The sequence below is a fragment of the Hippocampus guttulatus genome, chromosome 3 (assembly GCF_054856545.1).
Source record: "Hippocampus guttulatus isolate MCC_2025c chromosome 3, RoL_Hgut_1.0, whole genome shotgun sequence".
Classification (NCBI taxonomy): Eukaryota; Metazoa; Chordata; class Actinopteri; order Syngnathiformes; family Syngnathidae; genus Hippocampus; species Hippocampus guttulatus.
The window spans coordinates 20,235,698-20,257,353 of record NC_141263.1 but is presented as its reverse complement, the minus strand read 5'-3'; the positions used below and the strand labels follow the sequence as shown (position 1 = coordinate 20,257,353).

General features: G+C 43.3%; 1 protein-coding gene across 3 annotated transcripts in view; it reads right to left on the bottom strand.

The window, feature by feature from the left end:
* Nucleotides 1–20,921, bottom strand: part of unc13c (unc-13 homolog C (C. elegans)) — a 110,819-nt gene extending 89,898 nt beyond the window's left edge. For 2 of the 3 annotated variants that reach the window (XM_086107361.1, XM_086107359.1), the window contains exon 1: nucleotides 7,169–11,357. In XM_086107361.1, coding sequence (XP_085963487.1) covers nucleotides 7,169–11,222 — 4,054 coding nt within the window. In that variant the 5' untranslated portion in view covers nucleotides 11,223–11,357. Of the gene's footprint in view, nucleotides 1–7,168; nucleotides 11,378–20,709 lie in introns of those variants that run through there. The other variant, XM_086107360.1, reaches the window with a different exon arrangement.
* Nucleotides 20,922–21,656: the final 735 nt, after the last annotated feature.

The following is a 21,656-nucleotide window of genomic DNA, read 5'->3' as shown; positions in this document are numbered from 1 at the left end:
GGTCCTTCTGAGACTTGCCCACATCCCACTTAGAGAATATTGTAATTGTACCAATGCAGTTGTAACAATAGGAATCATTTCTTTACCATGTCCCATTTTGAGTCTGTTTGATTTCCATTTGACTTTTCCCCTAATCAATTCACTGCTGACGGTTTGGCGTTGGAAGCGTTCATCCTTTTTGTCAACGTGGAAAACCTAGCCAGTGCACATTTGTGGCTTGCTGTAGCCGTGGTCACAATGCATCGGATGTGGCTGCGCCCAAGCAGAGGAGCAGCACTCAGATGTGTCTGCAGGCACCGTGGACAGCAATCAGCTCAGCTACTATGAGCAGCAGCCTGACAAGATTGAGCCATCGCTCGACCACAGCTGCACGAGATAAAAGTCTTACAATCGGCCGAGATGAACCTCAATTCACAGGTGCCTTAAATCTCAGGGGGGGAGGAAAATAACAAAGATAGTGCCCGAGGTCTCTTCCCATGCTGTGGGCAAAAGTGTTTTGCGAGTAACAATCGCAGTAAATTTAGCATCTTTGAGCCGACGCGCATGATCACACCTCGCGTAGATCAGCGCTCATTGGAGCAGAAAAGCCTGCTTTTGGCTGATAGTGCAAAATACACAACAACATTCGTTCCAGGATGGACACAACAGAGACACATAGTAAATATATGCTGGTGTATTCCGATTTACTCATACAGGCAGAGGCATGCACACACCGGGGAGAAGAAGAAAAAAAAAATCCTCAGAGCAAGTGAAACAATCATTACATAATCAAAAAACAAGCCCCCAATTCAGTAATAGCTGCATGCCACGAGGCTCTAGCGTAGTGGAGAGCTTTAACCTTGTCTCAAACTGATGGGAGGGATTTTACTGATGCTCATCACTTTAGGTCTCTTCTTACAAGAGGATTTGATGATGCCAGCATCAAAGGACAGGAGAGGGATATTAAAAGTGCAACAAGTGACTTTTTTTTTAAAGAGTTGTGATCAGGATCACGGTCTGTGAAATAGATCAATATTTCCCAAACCTTCACTGAATCAGGCTACATTCGAAAACTCACCACCTCACAAAAATGCCAGATTATATAATATGCAATGAACCACTTGTATATGGAGGCTCAATGTTCATGATGCTACAATATTGCAGATTTTTGAGCGATCATTTTGTTTTAGTTTTTACAGTATACTGGCAAGTCCAAAATCAGAGTAGCGTGCCTTCCGTGTCGAAACAGATCTTGCCACAACATGCAATGAGGTCTAATTGGAAAACATGCAGTGCAATTGAAGAAGAGCAAGAGGAAGAGACAGAGAAGGTTCTCAACTAAACTTTAGTCATCGAGCAAAGAGAATATATTATTGAGACTAATGTATGTGCTCTGTGTATTTATGCTGCGTGTCTTAAAGTATCAGTTGTTTAAAGGTTTATAATTACCATAATGTAAGGACCCACAGAATAGTTTGAGACCACCAAGGGGCTGTGCCCTAAGTGAGCCTGACTCACGTGGTTGAGTAGAGATTTCCATTTCCAGGTTCTTCGTGTCTTTTTCACAGGGTTACGCAGTGCAAACACAAGTACCGCTTGAACTGCTCATAGTTGCTCCTTAGTTTTCGTCAATCACAGCACCACTATAACATCAATGCTTATTTCCATTAGCCGGTCTCTAGATTTTCTCTTTATATGTTAGCATTAAGCTAGCAGGATTTCGTCTAATGTTAACTGGTCATTAGACATCATCCATTGCAGTATATAAAGCGTACAAAAGCCCCCATAAAGATACATTTTTTTTCACTTGTGGAGGCAGCATTAATAACCACACTGTTTAAAATGAATGCTCGAACAATCAATCACCAATTTTGCCTGATTATAATTTGAAAAGGATAGACGATACATTAAGCTACATCATAACAAAAGAATATAACATATTAGCACTTAGAACAGCATATCTCCATACCTGTATTTAAGCTACAAATGCTCTTCGTCCCACATTTCAACAATACCGGTATTCATTTTCATTTTGGCTACATGTTGAGGATGGATAAATACTGTAGCTAAAAAAGCTTTGCCTGAAACTGTCACAGAAAGGCAACACTGAGAATACCGGGCCACGTGAAAACTCACTCCTGTTTTGCCGTGACAAAAGATAACAGGGAGATGCCAAAGGATGACATTCTCAAATAATGTCATCAATAAAACCTATCAGCAAATATCTATTGTAGCATATTTTAAAATTGGTATGCTTGCAGAGTAACAAACAGTGCATTTCATCTGAAATGAAAAGCACACTTCAATGGGTTGAGTGGCGGATGAGTCAGAGGGATCAAATGAAAAGTGAATTAATGTCCTTTGCCTATCGAGACTTCAGAGTGTAGCATCTGAGAATGTAATTACTGATCTTGGCAAGCACCATGACAAATCAGCGAAAGCATTTTCTGCAACCTGTTGGTTTCTTTTCGAGTGGACTGACTTCAGTGAGTCTTTTTTTTTCTGATCCAAGTCTAACACTTTGTATGCCAATGAGTGATGGCAAGGGCTACTCAACAGAACTCTTTTGGCCTTATGGGCCGTCGACCCAAGCGTATCGAGGAGTCCATGCTGTAAGAGTCTTCAACGAGATGACTGTTTATCTTCACTGGGTAAAGTCCGTTTTGACTGACAAACCACACAAAGAGGTGGCAAGCTGCGATGCCAAAAAGTGACACGCAGGAATTTCTGGATGGAGGCACTTTCTGGAAGAAGGCACAGATGTGGTAATCAGGCAGCTGTCGCGATTTTGATTGTCGTCTCACCTATGTTGAAAAGCTTTGTTCTTTAGTCTATATCGGTTCAGCCGCACCCGCTGACAGATTGTGCTTGCCTGTTGTCATTTCAAACTCTGTCGTTTCAAATGTTTTTGAAAAAAAAAATAATTTAGTGGGTTGGGCATGCCAACGTGGTAACTGACCAGTAGGCTACAGTATGATCAGGAGGTCAGAGGCCACTTCCGTCACACAAAACCCACGAAGACATGTAGCCTGTGTTAACTTCACAATTTAGCTAAGTCGGTTAAACAAAACTAAGCTTTATATTGGATATGCATTCACTTGACAAGACAATGTAACATCCATCCATCCATTTTCCGAACCGCTTGATCCTCACTAGGGTCGCGGGGGGTGCTGGAGCCTATCCCAGCCGTCTTCGGGCAGTAGGCGGGGGACACCCTGAATCAGTTGCCAGCCAATCGCAGGGCACACAGAGACGAACAACCATCCACGCCCACACCCACACCTAGGGACAATTTAGAGCGCCCAATCAGCCTGACATGCATGTTTTTGGAATGTGGGAGGAAACCGGAGCACCCGGAGAAAACCCACGCAGGCCCGGGGAGAACATGCAAACTCCACACAGGGAGGCCGGAGCTGGAATCGAACCCGGTACCTCTGCACTGTGAAGCCGACGTGCTAACCACTGGACTACCGGGCCGCCACAATGTAACACAATATGGAAAATGGTTCGAGAAGCAATAAATGTGGTTGTGAATGTGTTAGTACAGCAAACCAACGCAATTACAGATACGTACATGAGCAAATACACGATACGTTGTAATTGAAATGTAATGGGGACCTAAGTTGACTTACTTTGCCACAGTAACTTGGGACTTGCCTGAAAACGTGAAGGTTAAGATATTGAGACTTACTTCTGACTACCTCCCGGCATGTTTTTTACATTTACCGAAAACGCAAGTGCACGCGTTTCACCTTAAAATGCAGCTAAACAACTTGCCATCACCCGTGCAATGACAGGAAGAAAAGGATGTATCCTCTACATATTTCAACACCCAATTCAAAACTGATGATTTCAGATTGAATGATGCATGTCCTTACGAGGCCATATAGGAACACAAATGACCTTTTCCCTGACATCTCAGTCATCCCATCACTCCAGTCCCAGAATTAAAGCGATCACTTCTTCTAACTGACAGCGCACAGTGAGGAAACAAAAGTAACGATTTGTTAATCTCTATATGTGTCATTTCATTGACTGGTAAACAATAAGGGGTGGAGTCTGACTGACTTTCCAGATGAGTTTGCTACAGTTAACGGCCTTAATTAGAATGCCAAACTTACAGCAAGGCTGACACCATGAAAAAAAACATCATTCGAAAAATACCTACACTGAAGAAAACCTCCTTGGCAGAGGTAATTAAATGATCTGTCACTTCTAATACCTTAAACTACTTTCATGAGAATGAACTTGTGACAGAAAGAGAGATTTGTTGGGGACTTCACAGCTCTCTGGGCCACGTAATTTTAGCTTCTACAAGACCTGGGACTCATTAATTGTGAGTTGGTTACAGCACTCATTACCTTGCTGAGACTCCAGCACTGCCTAAGGACCACTGCCGCTTAATAGAGAAGGAACAAATAATATACTTTATCTCCTCTAAGAGTTGCACTTACACGTTACCTCAGCTTTAAACATTTGCAGGTGACTGCTGTGAGAATGTGTGTGTGTGTGTGTGTGTGTGTGTGTGTGTGTGGGTGTGTGTGTGTGTGTGTGTGTGTATTTTCTCCAAACAAAAATGTAACTTGTTCTCAGCAGAATTAGCCATCCAGAGTAATTTCAAAAGCCTCCATTACACTGCAATCTCACAAAATTGCAGTATCATAGTCTTGACAGAAGATTTGCTAATTTTCTGCCAAAGTCGCAGTGGCATAGTATCCTGCAATTTGATAATTTGGTGCATGAAAATATCTAAAAAATTCATTGGAACGGCGGAAAACTTCCTGGTCAATCTCATTCAGCAATTCTTTGTTGATGGCCGTTTAGACCCAAAAGTGACACGGAAAAGTGCCAGCTAGAGGAATGGCGTCCACATAACCCTTGGAATGTAGCCTCTTGCTAACCATTGCAAATTCCGAAGTAAAGTTTGCACACAGGCTATTTGTATGAAAAAAAACTTCAAGGCCAGAACTATAAAACACCAAATATGAAACCATGGCAAATGAACTTCTTGGAAAACCCGTTGTAGAACAGTCATGTCAAAGGAAAGCGACAAAAAACCAAAAACTATACTCAATATTGAGTAAACGAAACAAAACAATTAAGGTCTGGCGAGTTATCCGTCAAGGACACTTATGACTGTTGTCTTTTAATTCCAAATGTTTTGTGCAACTTTATGAAACAATTTACAAAATGTTATTCTGAATTCATAACTGTATGACCGTTCGGAGGTTCTGACTTAGAGGATTTTGAGATCACGAGCTGCTCGCAATTAACTATTTTTAACTATTTCATCTAGCAGTGGCACAAAAATATGCCGTCACGCATGCTCAATTACCGTCGTACTTGTTTAAATGATTTTTTTCAACTGTGTGATCATCAAGGCCTTGTTCTGATGCATGTACATTAGGGTTAAGTTGCCATCCTAGGGACAGAATTCCATCAGAAACAGAAGCCCCCTGTAATAATCTACCCCAAGATGTGTGACAATATACTTTGCTCCTACTCACAGAAGCTAGTCTATGTCCGAAAATGCATCCAACAAAAGAAACATCTCACTACAGATGGTGAAAAGAGGGTCATAATTGGAAGCACACACATGCATATTCCACCCCTCATTAAGCTTTACGCCTCCATCCCATGAAGCCAGCGTGTGCTCGTCATGAGTGCGTTCTGATGCATGCTGGCTGGTCTGTGTGCGAGCTGTGAAGGGAGTCTCAGCAATGCTCCCTGCCACTCTTGCCAGCTCCCCCTACTTCAACTGACTACAGCAATGTCTGTATTCAGATGCTAATTCACACTCCCAAGGGCATTCTGTAACCAGGTCAGCCTTGCTTGGAATATTTATAGAGGTCTACTGCTAGTGAAGTTTGAAGGAGGTATACCCTCTTTATGCTTAGTGCATCATTTCTTAGCAAAGTGTGGCTATGAAAAATGCAGTTACAAGGGGAGAAGAGCCTCTGGTATAGTGGAGGTGATACCCCCGGATTTTGAATTATACTGATTCAGTCGAGCCATTTTCACCAGGGAATCTCCGCAAACTTTGAGAGAGGTTGGGCTTTCTCTTTGGGTCTTTAGAAACTGGCCCAAATAGGATGTTAGGCTCAGAATGTCCGCAGAACTTTCAGAAGTGCACAGGAGGTCCTCGATTTATGACGTATCAGCATATACTCAGAAATTTCATGTGTATGCACGACACTGTGAAGTCGTGGCATAACGATTATGTGATCACATGGCACAAGAAGGCTGGCAAAGACCATGCCATTGATGGTTTCTGACAGCCAAGCATAAAGCATGACTGCACAACACAAACTAAAAGCAGAAAACTGCTCAAACTGTGTGTGCCAATAAGGTAGTAAAAAAAAAAAAGAGAGCCAAAGTCAGTCACCCGTTGCACGTTTTTATTACGAGTCCTATGCCCGGAGTCTACTGCATGCCTCACCTCGGACATGCAACACTGAGGGGTGATTCAGTCTGTCAATGAGTCAGTATTGTCAAAATGGTGCTACTCTGTCAACCGAAAAATTCAACACAAATTACAATGCACTGACATAAATTACATTGGTGCCATTATTATACATCATATGGAAAAATAGTTACTACAGATCTAAATTTGTTTATCTTCGCCCAGAGATGCCCAAGCCTGGTCTTTGAGAGCCCCTGTCAAGTCAGCTTCCCTCCTCCAACACACCTGATTCGAATGATCAGCGCATCAGAAAGCTTTGCTGATCATTTGAATCAGGTGTGTTGGAGAAGGAAAGCATGTAAAGCAGGTGCTTTCAAGGACCAGGCTGCGTCACCGCTGCCTTATACTATGAAGACGGATGCTATTTGAAATATTCATTATGTAGACATATTGTACCTTTAAATCCAATAAGCTCGGGGCCTCATCACGACTGTGGCTTCTTCTATGACAATGCCCAGGATTGCCAAATGTGTTCTCATCGGATGATTTGAAATGATGGACCATTTAGCTTTAATCACATTTCATCACATCCCTTGCACGAAACAATTAGACATCTAATTGTATGTTGTACCGGTCACTGCTTTCAAGCCGTTTTTTGAATTAGAATGAAAGTTATGCAAATATTGTATAGAAAGGAGATTAGAAATCTTTCTGTCTTTACTGCACAATGTCAGAAGTATCAGAAGTATCATAAAAATGATGGCAACCAATGTGAAAGAGCCCTACCTCCCGCCAAGATCTGTTGCTCCAGTTCAGCCATCTGTTTCCGGTACGCCCTCAGAGCAGCCTCTTTAAATGTCGGTCGTATTCGCTTCTTTGGTGGTGCCTCAGTGGATGCGGGCTTCTCCTCATCCATGCTTTTTCTTTTATCCTCCTCATGTTCATCGACTTTCTCAGAAGCCTCGGCGGTCTCCTCAACCAGCTCCTCGATCTCCTCTATATCCTCATCGCCCCCTTCCATATCCTCGGTAATGTCATTGTCCTCTGTCTCGTCGGGTTCCTCGACATCCAGATACTCCACCATGGCGTCATACTCGGCCGTGTCCTCTGTCACGTTGGTTTCATACTCCTCGCTGTACTCATCATACGGCTCATCCAAGCCGCAGTCATACTCGAGGACATGTGCCTCTTGGCTCGCATCATTGTCTCTTGTGATGCTGAAATCTTGAGCGGTCTCAAAATCTTGAGGAACATCATTGTCTTGAGAAGGCTGGACATCCTCAAATGCATCATTGTCCTGAGAAGGCTCACATTCCTGCACAAGCTCTTCAGTTTCATTAACATGAGTTCTGTTCTCCAAATTAGCCAGAACCTGTTCCATCACCTCAACGTAATGGGTCTCGCCATCCTCAGATTGTTCAACGGCTTCCGTCTCTGCATCTTTTTTCTCTTCCTCTGGTTTGTAGTAAACAGGTTCTTTGTGAACAATTGGGTCTACTGCAGATGGTGAGTTGGAGGTGGAGATTGTACGGAAGCGCCCCATGAATGAAGAAGAGTTTGTGGGTTCTTCAGGAGGTGCGGGAGTATTCTGAGGGCCGGATTTCCATACAACCTCCAGAGCTGATTTAGCCCTTTGCAGCGTAGACCCAAAGCCAAAACCAAAAGACTTCTCGCTGAGGTCTATACTGAGCCTGCTGCTCCATGACTTAGGCACTTCCTCGACCTTTTCTGTTCGGATCTCACTTTGACTGCGGTACATAGTAGTAGATTTACCTTGAGTTTGGTGAAAGCTGTGATTGACATTGATTTCAGGAAATTTTTCCTTCGGGACTGCTTTTGAAGCTTCCTTGGGGGCATCTTTAACAACTACTTTTGGGGCATCTGGAGAGACTACCTGAGGCGATTGACTTGGAGATGCCTTAGGGGCTTCTTTGACAGACACCTTTGGGATCTGTTTAGATACAGGTGTTTCTTTGATTGGGATGCCGGAATCCTTTTTGGGTGGTACTTTATTGCTGTTGCTCTCCTTATTCTGTACTATAGGTACCCCTTTTGTGGGTACCTTTGTAGCTTCTTTGGTAACTTCCTTAGCAGCAAGTTTCTGTGCGTCTTGTAGGGGTTCTTTCACACTGACCATAGGGGACTGTTTAGGGGATTCTTTAGGGGACTCTTTGGGAGTTGAAGCTGGGCTCATTATTGGGGTGATTCTAGGGCTCTCTTTTGGTGACTCTCTTGGACTTTGTTTTGATATCATCGCCTGGGAAACTTTTGGGGCTGCTCTGCTCGCTTTAACTGTCTCACTGCAAATGACCTTCGGCACTACTTTAGCAACATCTTCAATGGCAGGCTTTGTGGAATATTTAGCTGTAGGTTTCGGGCTATCTTTAGGGAAGGATTCAGTGATCTCTTTAGCTATGGATTTCTTCTGTTTCAGCGGCTCTTGTGGAGTAGCATTTGATGTAATTTTAGATGAAGTCTTTGCAGAAACGTTTATAGTTTCCTTTTCCTGTATTTTGGGGGGTTCATCTTTCAACCCAATTTTAATTTGTTTATTTGTCATTTTAGCTTTAGCTTTTGAGGTGTCTTTAGATAACACTTTCGTATTTTCTTTTACTACTGCCTTGGAATTCCCTTTAGACTGGCACACATGTGCTTTGGTGGACTCGCGCTCCACAACGGGTGTAATTATGTGAGTGGTTATTGGCGGCAGAGCAAGTACTCTGTCAAGCATCATGAACTCCTCCTCACCTTCAAATTGTAAATCAACTTCTTGGCATTTAGTGATATTCTCTGGAAAACCCGGGATGGTGGATGGGTCAAATGGACTGCTAACCTCTATGGACGCTTCCAAACCTGAATCGGCTCCTTGCTCTATATGATGCCAATCTTTCCAAGGTGACAGGTCAGCTTGGAGAGAAAGTTGGGAGCCACTGTAGTGGCTTCTGTCCCGGACTTCTGTTGCAGACATGCAAACAAGTCCATTGCTGACGCCACTGTCAACAGTCTCAGTTGTCTCAATCTCATTTTTTTCATAAGGTCGATTCTCATGGCTGAGTGGGTGACTGGGGCTAGCATACCAAGAGGAGGCCATGTCCTCTTGTTTCCTCTGCCACAGTTCTTGATCTGAGGAGGATAACAAGGAGCAGCCATTGGCCCGTGTAAAGTACTGGCTTTCTGAAAAGTCCTCTGAGTATGACTGGCAAAGTTTTGAGCAGTCCGATTCAGAACGGCTGAGTTTGGGCGTGGAATAGTCACTTTGAGAGAGCCAGCCGGAGGTCACATCAGAATAGTAAGCCTTCCCATGCTTGTCGGGGTCATAGTATGTGTCATCGGCATAATGAACTACACCTGAGTAGCTTGCCCCCTCCCCTGACCGGCTGTGGTCATGGGATCGTTTTTTCTCCGATTTGCTCTTGTGAGCAGGCTTTGAAATCACCATTGCATATTTGTTTCTGCTTAGCTCATCTAATTCCTTGTCACTGTCCATAGAATCCCAATCATCACTCTCTACTACTTTATCTTTCCCTGACACCTTAATATCCATACTTTCATAGGTTTGTGAGGAGGACATTGACTTGTCCTTTCGCTCTTTCCCGTCCCGAGTTAAACTGTCCGTGGAAACTGTAATCCCAGTACCTTTAAGTTTATAGCATTTTTTCAAGACTAAATCCCTGTCTTGGGGTGTTGCAAATATAACTATAATGGGACGAGGCTTTGCATTAGAACATTCTCGCTGTTGTCCTAATCTGTGAGCAAGTTCAATTTTAATTGTTTTATGGGCATCAGCGAGACCCATTTTGTCTTTTAGTAATTTATATATAAGATGTTCTGTTTTCTCTGACCTTTCTTCAGGGACATTAAGGAAGCGCAGAGTCGAATTATTGGCCTGGTGGCTAATTTGTTTTATGTAATCATGGATGTCACGTGTTTCCCTTCTTGACTGGACAAATCCAGAGCGAAGTTGCTCAATCTCGCTCTGAACTACTTCCACACTGCTGGAGATCTCGTCAATTGAGCTCTTCAGGGCGTTGACATGGCCACGGAGCTCGGACAGTTCCGTCTCGATCTGGCTGATCCCCTGAAGTTCCTTGAAGATCATCTCCATGACATCCTGTGTCTGACTGATGCATCCCGTGGAGGAGGAACCAGGTTCTAGAGTTGAGCTTTTCTGCTGCCGTCCCGCCCGGTCCAAGGACTTGCTCCGGATGCCAAGTGTCTTCCTCCAGTTGCTCACCTCGGAGTCCGAGGAGACACATTCCTGACTCTTTTTCCATTTCCTCAACTTGCGAAGAGCTCCCAGCCGGAGCGTTTGCAGACTTGAGCGTTCCACTCGTTCGCCCTCAGAGCTCCCATCAGAGGGAGCCAAACTGATGAGGCTCTTCCGGTTCCGTCTTACTGGCATTGTGTGCGATTTATGCTCATCCAGCCTCCGGATAGGCTTTGCGTCGCTCAGTGTGTCGGAATAGCTACTGTCGATTGAAAGAACCTCTGGAAATATGCTCTCATTGTTGTTATTCAAAAAAGGGGCAGTTTTAGGGAGTCCATTTGCGATGGCTACGCGATAACTGAAAGTGGGTGACAGGGACGAGCAGTCATTCTTCCCGTCGTCTTCCAGCGATACGTTACGTGCTGAGGAGCATTTGGAGATCTTTTTAACAGTGGTCTTCACTGTGTTTGACAGAGTTGGATGGTGTGCTTGTAGGTCAGTGGTCAATTTTGTTGGCTCTTTATTTTTACTTCTCTCTTTCTTCTTGATTTGGTTTGCCAATTTCTTTGTAAACATTCCTTTGCAAATCTTTTCAATGTAAGATGATATAATCTTGATGAGGGTAGAAACCATGGATGGCAACCCTGAAGACTCTATAGCATTAACAAGAGAAGGTGACAGCACTGGCACAGTCAGGATTGTCAGCGTGTTTATGTGGAGAGCAGTCCACTTGTCTCCAGAGGCAAATGGTGAAGCAACCTTGTTTAAATCCAGTAAAGGAAATCCCCCTGAAAGGTGAAAAAGAAAATTGTTGAATTGTTTTACTCTGCAATATCGATGAATCGTTCATACAGCCATACAGTGCGAGCAAAAATACAATTTCTCAATGGAAAAAATGAATGATGAATGAAATAATGGCAAAAAATTATGTCACCCAGCGATGGATGGCAAAATATTAATTTTCTCAAATCACGTTCCAACAGAAGACGAATGGTGTTGTCAGATACACGGCATGCGCTTTCCATTTATTGATTGCAATCACAAGTATGACATATGAGCTAATTAAACATTGAAAGTCAATGATCTGTGCTGCCATTTGTTTCACGTGCGAAGTCCTGACGTGTATGGCTTTGTATTTGAATCAATCATGTGGTGATAATACACGGGTGCAGCAGACTGTACGCATGCAAAGGCATCGTCTTGAAAATTTAAACAGTCTGGAGTAGCTGCTGGAGACATTTGTTTACCAATGAGAGAAACCGGTCAACTGAGTCGAAAGAGCAATGCTTGCCATCCATAGGTTTTGGCAGCTGTTTCATATTAGTCCTGGGATTTACAGTATTGATACGACAGTCTACTACAGCCTCAAGCCCACAAAGACCTGCAAACGTCAAATGAGTTGTAAAACACAGCCTCACTGTTTGGCTTTCATAAAGAAGATCAGCATGTATTTTGGGTTTGGGTGTGTATGGTTATGTTTTTCTTGCACTGTAGTTTCCGTTGTTTTTCAATTACTTCTTTGAGCAATCATAAGCAGTCACCTTCTGCACATTTAACCAGCAAAACATCAACCCTTGCTAGTCAGCATGCGTTCTCAGGCTTCACTGGCGCTTGTTTTTGTGTTTGAGTCGCACCTCCCTGGACCATCATTGCCAAGTAGTCTTTATTCATGAGATCATTGGGCAATCTCAATGTCAATCATTATAATAGGGCTCTGTCAGCATGTCGACACTAACTCTTGGTGTGTATATTGAATAAATGAATGAATTAATTAATTGAAAAGAGCTAAAGTTATGATTTGTCGAAATATCATCTGGAGATTGGACTTTTGAGCTTCCACTGTATGAATGAAATATTTAGAGTAGTTGCAGGAAATGAGCAAGAAGAAAATAGCGTGTTCATTCCAAATCCGGGGTGTTCCTAAATCAGCTTGGGTAAGCTCCAGCTCATTTGCAACCCGAATTAAAACAAACGGCAAAGAAAATGTATGGCTGAAGAATATTGGTAATCTATATGGGTGGTGTGTATGTTGATTAACAAAAACCCATTTGGACCCAAAAAGAAACTCAACTTTTATACATCTTGCATGAAAATAAAGATTTGATATGCCCCGACATTGCCACACAGACCAAGAAGTGATGGAATAATGCTGTCGGATTCGGTTCGTCAGCATGCTGCTAAGGGTTGTGCGGGCCACCTTTCGAGTTGGCCCATGTCAAGTTAACCCATTAACATCATTCCTCTGGGACAGCTTTTTCAGTTCTAAACATGACTAGCCCTGTTGTTCTAGCCCGCCTACACAACGTCTACTGACTGACCTCCTCTGGAGACAGTGTGGGCACAGATAGCACTTGATTGACGTCTCCCATACATTGTTTTTTCTTTTTATTGGATCACGGCGTCTGAGTTTTTGTTTTACTTCATTATCATTGTATTAATTCAGAGAGGCCTGGAGAAAGAGAACTCTTTAGCTCTCCAACTTCCACACTAACATTTTTGTATCAATGAGCTTCAACAGAAACATCTTGGAGTTTTTGACGGCGGGGGTTTTGACTACTTTTGCAAAGTATTTCCTCTGGGCTGTTTGATTGGGAAAACAAAATTAGGCTCACAATTTTGAGGCAGTTATAATAAATCTAGTTATAATTTACTGCCACGGCTCTGACTTTCTGTTTTATATGATTCATATTATATGGCCTATGTTTTGGGTCGTTGGCACAGAATTGAGTAATTGTTGTGCATCTCGGGTGGAGATATTTATAAACGTCATGCCCCGCAGCAAGCCTCCATGAACGAATTACCACACTACTCTGCATTTCCCCATCAGCCTTACACAGCTTTATTGCCAGTTTTGGCTAACTGTTTAACTGCCCAGCTGTAACTTTACTGTTGTGCCTTGCTATCTCGTTCATCGTAATCCAATAATAAAACCATCTGAAACACTAATCACCTGACCAGCTCACGGAGTACCAAAAAGGCAAACACATTTTCATTTCCGAAGGGCGGCACAGGTTGATTGCCAATTATCCTCCAAACAACCCCTTGTCTGTGAGTGTTGTTGACACCTCCCTCAGTTGTATTTCCTGTTTAGACACAAATACCGCCAACCGTCTGTTTCACACGCTCTTGTTTCGTTAAAAAAATAAATAAAATACAAGAGCTGTGAATCAAAACACATTTACTCGCTCAAAATATGATTGAGCTTCAATGGCATTGTTCCCCTCTCCAAGGTGCCTAAAAACTAAGTCAATACTGTTAATTCTGTGTTTAAATCCCTGGCTGGTGGATTGACGTTAAGGGGAGTGATGCAGAGAATCACATTATACTTTAATATGGGCTCTTCAACCCCCCGCGGCTTGAAATGAATAAATACAAACTACTGTAGTATAATATCCCTGCCCCCCAGTCCCCCTCCCCCCACACACACACATTTTAAAACAACTCCCATGTGTTTAAATAATGCAACATGGTTTCGTCAAAATATCAAAGATGAAGACTTTTATTATACTTTACACGAGGGCTGTTTTCTCGGACTTGAAAAAGCACCCATGGGGGTAACAGCTCACTGCAAGTATAAAGTGCATAGGCGCATGACTTAAATATATACCCCAAAACTATGATTCCAAAATATTTGATCATTTGAAACTCATCTTACAACATTGCTCTTCAAAATATATGGCTTTCAGAAGATTTGTTTTACTGTCAAAAAAATGCACCAGAAAGGCAAGGATGCTTGCGTGGATGTTGCCATTATGCATATACTTGTGAGCCATTCAACAAAAAGGCCAAAAACAGCAAATGAGCTAATTTTCAACAAAGCACGAACTACCAAAGGATAAGATCACCTCAAAAATTGGCGAAGGAATTCACAGGTAGTGAACTGCACTTTTTGAATATGATTTCATTTTTAATTTCTACTGGTCGAAACACAACAAATGGCATTTCGTTAAACAGTCTTGCTCACTTACACATTTTCAGACATGGATAACGAAGGATTTAGCTCTTTGTTTAGTTTTACTCTTGATGGTTGTGCAGGCACTCCAGAGACCAAACTATTTTTGTACAAGCTTTTAAAAGTGAATTTACCATAGACATGCCCGATAAAGCCTGTTATAAAAGATGTGATGAATAAATGACTGATGATCCGGAATCATTTTGAGAATATAATCAGGAAACTATCATGATACATTCTTGAGATGAGCCACTTAATTGGAAAGGGAAAACTGTCTAATCTGACAATCTAAAATCAGCGCTTTCCTGTCCAGTGGTTTCCTGTATTGTGGCTTGCGCAGAGAAATGAGTGAAATAATTGAATATGATCCGCACACTTGAATAATACAATGCAGTGAGCAGCAAAAGGAGGATATGGGAGCCAATGTAAGATGGGGGGGATGTAATGAGTGAAATGAGGTGAGTTAAGGTTAACAAAGTGAATAGTTTGCTGTCGTCAGTGGATTCAGTCATGAACGGAAGATTGTTAAAAAAAAAAAATCAATATATCACATGTTCAGCTATGAACAATCCCCCTCTTTCCGATGTCTCCTGGGAACAACTCCAGTCCCTCTGCTACCCTACCGGGGATAAGCCACGCTGCTAATGGATGGGTGCTTTTAAAACACGGCGACGTATGTGACCTAAATCAGCAAGTCCAGCTGTCCAACTCAACATACATGTGAGGTGTGTCAGAAGATCACGCTCATTGTCACTACTGAAGGTTCTATCAAAGAATCGGGTTTTCGGATAAAAAGATCAAATACATTGTTTTTTTGCTTGGTTAAAAATACAGACGACAAAAAAACCCAAAACATTCCCACTTAATAATGAACGGCCAACTGTTTTTTCTTTTTAGATAATTATTAATAAGATTAATAAGATTTTGCACTTTAATTTAAGATGTCCATAACAGGACACCATTTTCCTCTCAAGAACCATTAATGAGAATTTAGCAAAATCTCTCCCATTAAATTGTGGTCTATGAGACAAAGTGTTTTCAGACAATAGCGATTTTTGCCGGCTAATTCAGTTGTCATGGTCTTACTATTACCTCAAAGTAAAAGTACTCCAATCATGTGGAACATTGGTGATGCAGCCGTGAGTTGCCATGCTATGACTGACTGGCACCTGTCAACTCTTCTTCACCTGTCCTCCATTGAAGTCGAAAACTCTTAGTTTGGAGTTTCAGTTCTCATCCCACATGGGATACTTTTTTAGCAAGGGAAGAGAAACCCACAGGATGAAAATGTGAACTCCTTTGTTGTTGGGCTTCTTGCCTTCCACCATGTGTGAAATTACACAACAAAGTAAAATCTTTTGTTCGCTGCATATGGCAGAAAAAATGTCTGTTGGAGAGCCGTTTAGTCCTGTGATATCAGTCAGACTAATTAGAATAATACCGCCCCCACAACAAGTTTGGCTTGCCGCCACGTTCCTTTTGGCCAGAGTACACAGAAATCATTTAAAGCCAAAAGCTACGCAGAGCTGCAGTACTGTTGGATGCACTCAGTAGCATTGGCTAAAAGTGTGATCAGCATTATCTGCGGATAAAAGGCACGCGGGGTGGACCTATCTATCCAATCTTTTGAAACAACGTGTGTCGTATTTTGAAAATTCTGCATCATTGATCGATCAGAAAATTATGAGATTTACAACCCAGCACCGATTTTGCATAAAATGCAAAATATCTGCTGATCCAATCAGCCAAGTCTTGTCCATACTGTAAATGTAAATGTGAATGTGAATGGTCATCCAGGTTAGGCCTCAGGTCACTTGCCACACTAATGAACACGATGTAATAGCCATGCCTTCTACACCTCCCCTCATCTACAGTTGCGTCAACAAACACACCCAAGGCCACTTTGTGAGTGAAATACAGTACCACATGTCTCAGTTCTGGAACATAAAGCACTTTCCATGTCCGCTTGCTGTCTGAACAAATCACAGTAAAAGAGCAGTCGTCTTAAATGAGTGCTTATTAACAATTAGTGCGCCGCCTCGCAAGGCTCCACCGAGCCAACATCTTGACACGTGCATGTTAGGACTTGACAAATGAAGCATTCAGCCTCCTACCCGAGCTCGCGTTGCCACACAAATGATTCGATAATATCCGCGAGGTATCGCCTGAATTGTCCCGTAAGGGTGTAATGATGCAGGAATTAGGCGGAAGGGATGACGGATGACTGTATCACCTTTTGCGCCCCATTTGCATTTTATCAGTTTGACCGCCACATCCAGCGGACCAGCTGCAAATGCAAAGATTATTCATTCCCAGCCATAATACCTAGGACATGTGAAATTATCTTACAGTGCCTACAGCTCAGCTGATTGCCCTCTTGGTCATTCTCTCAGTAGCATAACATGAGTGGCTTATGAGAGCTTCTAATGGTGCATCCGAGTGGATATAAATCACTGCCGGTTCAATATTGGGAGGTTAAGAAGCAGACGTTTGTCATTTAGTCTGGAGATGGCGCATTGTCCGCCATATCATTGCGGGCCATTGAAAGCAATAGGGACAGGCATAATAATAACTGCATGGATTTATTGATGGTTAAGAATGCTGTCTGTGTGTGGAATTGATTGAATAGCGACTGAGGCAAATTGTCATGCGCTACATGGCTGCAACGAACTGAGGTACCGTTGATTCATCCATCCGTCCATTATCTGAACCGCTTTATCCTCACAAGGATCGCAAGCATGCTGGAGCCTATCCCAGCCGTCTTTGGGCAGCAGACGGGGTACATCCTGAACTGGTTGCCAGACAATTGTGGGACACACAACCAGTCACACTCACAATTTAGAGTGATCAATTAACCTAACGTGCATGTTTCTGGAATGTGGAAGGAAACCGGAGTACCCGGAGAAAACCCACTCAGGCACGGGGGACAACATGCGACCTCCACACAGGAAGGCTGTGGCCTGTAATCGAATCTGCACTGTGAGGTGGACGTACCGCCTGCTGTTCATGACTCTCAAATAATTTGATTTTAAAAGGAGACCAACTTGAGAGTTGAACATCGACCCAAGTATACTCATTAGCTCCTCAGTTTTGCCAACGTCGGTGCTATATTTAGTGACTTTTCTGACACTTTTTCTGGTGTGATCGGAGTTATGTTCACACCTTCAAATCCAGAGTGCAGATCAACAACATGTGAAAAGCCACCACTGGCTATTTTAATGACGATCGTCCGTCGCTTGATGACAGCAGATCGAGGGGGGTCGCTGCCCAATCATGGAGAAACTCTGGGTGGGGGGTAGTTATAATGTTGGGTTTTGTCTCACATTTTCATACACAGGCAGATAACAAAATATTTACTCAGTTGTTTAATTTCACATTGGATGGGTGGGCAGGCACTTTAGAGACCCAACTATAAAATTTCAAATTGGAAGTTGGTGACGCTGAGCTCCATTACACATGAGCAACTTACAGCCTTGATTATTCCGCAAATTGCACGGGAACACTGGCATGAACAATGGACTCCTATTTTTGAGAAAGATTCTTCCAGCCTCTCTGAATATTTTCCTAAATATTAACAACACAATGGATTAATTGTTAATATTCCCAATATTCAAGCATGTAATTAAATGTCCGCCTTGATAAAAGAAAACACTCACACCATCTAAAATTTACTAAAAAGTACCTGCTCCAAAGAGTATATATTGGGCCCTATTTTCATGGCCATCATTAGTTTTCTTTCTTTTGGTATTTTCTTATACAGGTATGTGTGCATTTAGAAACGGCGTTTCCGCCATTTTGGGAGTGAGCAATGCTGACTTGCTCCCCAGCCAATGGAAGTGGCTCCTCTCCTTCCCTTTACATTCAGTGCAGGAAAGGTGCACAGCCTCCATGGCAGAAGCATAAACCGACTCACCGGAGTTCATGCAGGGTATCGATGCACGCAAAGTACATTTATAAGAAACTTCAAGAGGAGTTCCACTTGTGGATGATGAAAATTTGGACGCGACCCGATTGTTAGTCCGTGTGTGACAAACGCTCCACCTCCGGGCTTGCACACAAAGTAATTCCTTTTTTTTTTTTTGAACAAGATGAGCAACAAATCGAGTGACTTTTTCGGGTGTTACTGGAGATTTGGAAACTGTGAGATCCAGAGCTTGAGATTTTTTTTTTTTTTTTTACACATCTATATGTCCGGAATGCAAATGGATGGGATTTGCACAAAGCCGCAACAGGTTAATTTAACCAGTTTAATTCCTCCTGGACCCCCCCACCCCCCCTCCCCTACACCCTGCCCACCACCTTTTCCAGCTACTCCCCTCAGGCAAGCACTACCGATCCATGCGCACTAAATCCAGCAGACATTCAAACAGCTTCTTCCCTCTAGCTATTAACTCCCTAAACAGTTACCCAAATCTATAGTGGCTCTTTGCAAATGTGCACCCCCCTGTGGAACAGCATTACCGCAATAATCATTGTAGATCCAGCTCTGTACTTACTTGAACCATTGTCACTGATCTATATTCCACAGCACCAGACAATTAAAAGCGCCCAAGGACTCTCTATACCAGTGTTTTTCAAACCCTGTGCCGCAGCACATTGGTGTCCCATACTGCTACGGAGCAGCAACAGCTAGCCAATTGCCTTGTGTTTCGACCACTAGAGACCAGCGAATTTGTCTCGCATGAATGCAGGACGACAGTTAAACAATAAATATCAAAGATTCTAAAATACGTTTTTCTTTGTGTTCATTTGATTCCAATTCAAGCTGTTATAACGTCATTCTTCAATGTTAAAAACGGTTAAAGTAACAATATCACACGTTAATTGTTAAAATAAGTGTTTTTTCACATTTTCAGCTCGTGGTGTGCCACGAGCTGCCACGAGGCACACTTCTTCATTTTTTCAATGAAAGAAGTGTGCCTTGGCTCAAAAAGCTTTGAAAAACACTGCTCTATACAATTGCGTACTAAAAGACTTTCTACAAATACTGCTACTGTTCACTTTAAAATGGTGCAACGATGATCTGCACCAACTGCACAACTGTCGTGGTATTGCATTCTACCACTGATCACTTTAGCTCTGCTTGATACTTTGCACATTTTCTCACAGCTGTCTTTGGGTGGTATTACTGACTTAACGGAAAGTCTTTCGATAATTATTTGTCATGTCCTTGTTTATCGTAGTTGCTTGTTATTGATAATAGTAGTGGAGCCTATACTACCTACTATCCAAAAAATAAGAGTTCCTTGCATTAGTGTGTGTGTGTGTGTGTGTGTGTGTGTGTGCGCGTGTGTGTGTGAAGAATTCCTGTGGGCCGAGTGCCCCTCCACTCTGAGAAAACTCCAGAGGAAATAAAACAAGGAGGGGAGCCACCACAGCCACACCTACTCCCGTGAGCAAGCCCGAGGCCATCATCACAAGTATCCAGGGACCCTTTTCCTCCATTTCCCTAGAGGGGCATCTGATCAGCAGAGCACTCTCACACACTCCATTTGTCACAGCCTTTCAATATGTGTGCCACTCTCTTGCTAACCTATTTCTCCCAATTGCCAGATCGGGGTCATCATATTTTCGGATGGGGGTGGGGTTTTTTTTGTTCAACACATTGTAGATACTCTATATGCATGTGTGTTACGTCATGTCTCTAGGAGCACATGATCGCGGATTACGGTGGAGTGTGGATGAATGTGGGCGTGTGCGCCGCATCTCGCACATGCATGCACACACATGTGCATGATTGCTTTCTGTACCACCCGACAGAGCAAGAGAGGGAGAGGAGCACACCACAGTGATGGCGGGAGGGGGGGTTACAATCTTCAGCTCATATTGCCTGTGTTTAAAATATGTGCATTTCCCTGATAAATCAAACCCCCAAATACATGACAATGTCTCCCCCGTTTTTTAAGGCGCAGAAGGAGCGCTTGTCATTGCATCCACAAAGGAGAGAATGCGAGGCTTGTACATCATTTTTTCTTGAAATAAACTGAGCGCGATCTATATGATCCCACCGCATTCCGGTCAAGCAGCATGTCGCGGTTGCGATGACAGGGCCACAGAGAGACAATGGGTGGATGGATGGTGGTGGTTACAAGAAATGGGGTGAAGTCCATTCATTCACATGCATGCATGGAGAAGTCTCTCTCACACACACACACAAAAAAAAGATACCTGTTTGTGTCAAGTTGCTGTGCAGCAAACGCCGGTGGCGATGGTGGTGGTGTTTCCGTGTCCCCGCGTTCAAATGAGTGCCGTTCGGCGATGCTGGTGAGGTGAGGGGAGGAGAGGAGAGGATAGGAAAGGAAAGGAAAGGAAAGGAAAGGAGGGGAGAGGAGAGGGAGGGGAAAAGGGCGGCTTGGGTGCGCAGCTCACGGGAGCCTCTCACAGCAGCGGCATCATGGTCGCTGGGCTCCCGTCAGACAGCACGCATCCCGCAGCCGCACCTCCACGCCTGTCTTCCTGCATGCTTCACTTTCTCACCCCTTGCCAAAAAAATAAAAACAAATCCTCTCTAACCTCCTCTTTTGTTCGCCTGGGTTGTGTATAGTCCGAAAGCTGGATGCAGATTGGTAGTGGTAATTGTGGTAGTGATGGAAGTAACTGGGGGAGGCAGACAGCAATGATGCTGCTTCTCCTCCTTGCTGGCCAGACTGAGGCTGTGCTCCCCTGCTTGGAGAATGTCTGTCCCCTCCCTTGCACGAAACTCACTCCCTCACCATCCTCCCCCTTTCTCGGTTACTCGCTCGCTCGCTCGCTCTCTCTTGCCACCCCTTCTTTCAGCACAAACTGAGGTGTACAAACGACACACTCATTGCAAGTCTGCATATTCCCATGCAAAGACCAGAAAGATGTAATAATAAATAGACATATCACAACACACTATTTTTAAGGTCTTCAAGACATTATAGTGGTCCATTGCTGTGACACCACCATAAACCAATTTTGTCCATTTTTAGTCTCTGAATGGGCGGCACAGTGGTCGATTGGTTAGCACGTCGGCTGCACACACTGCAGAGGTCCAGGGTTCAATTACGGCTCCGGCCTTACTGTGGGGAGTTTGCATGTTTTCCCCGTGCCTGTGTGGCTTTTGTCCGGGTACTTTGGTTTCACCCCACATT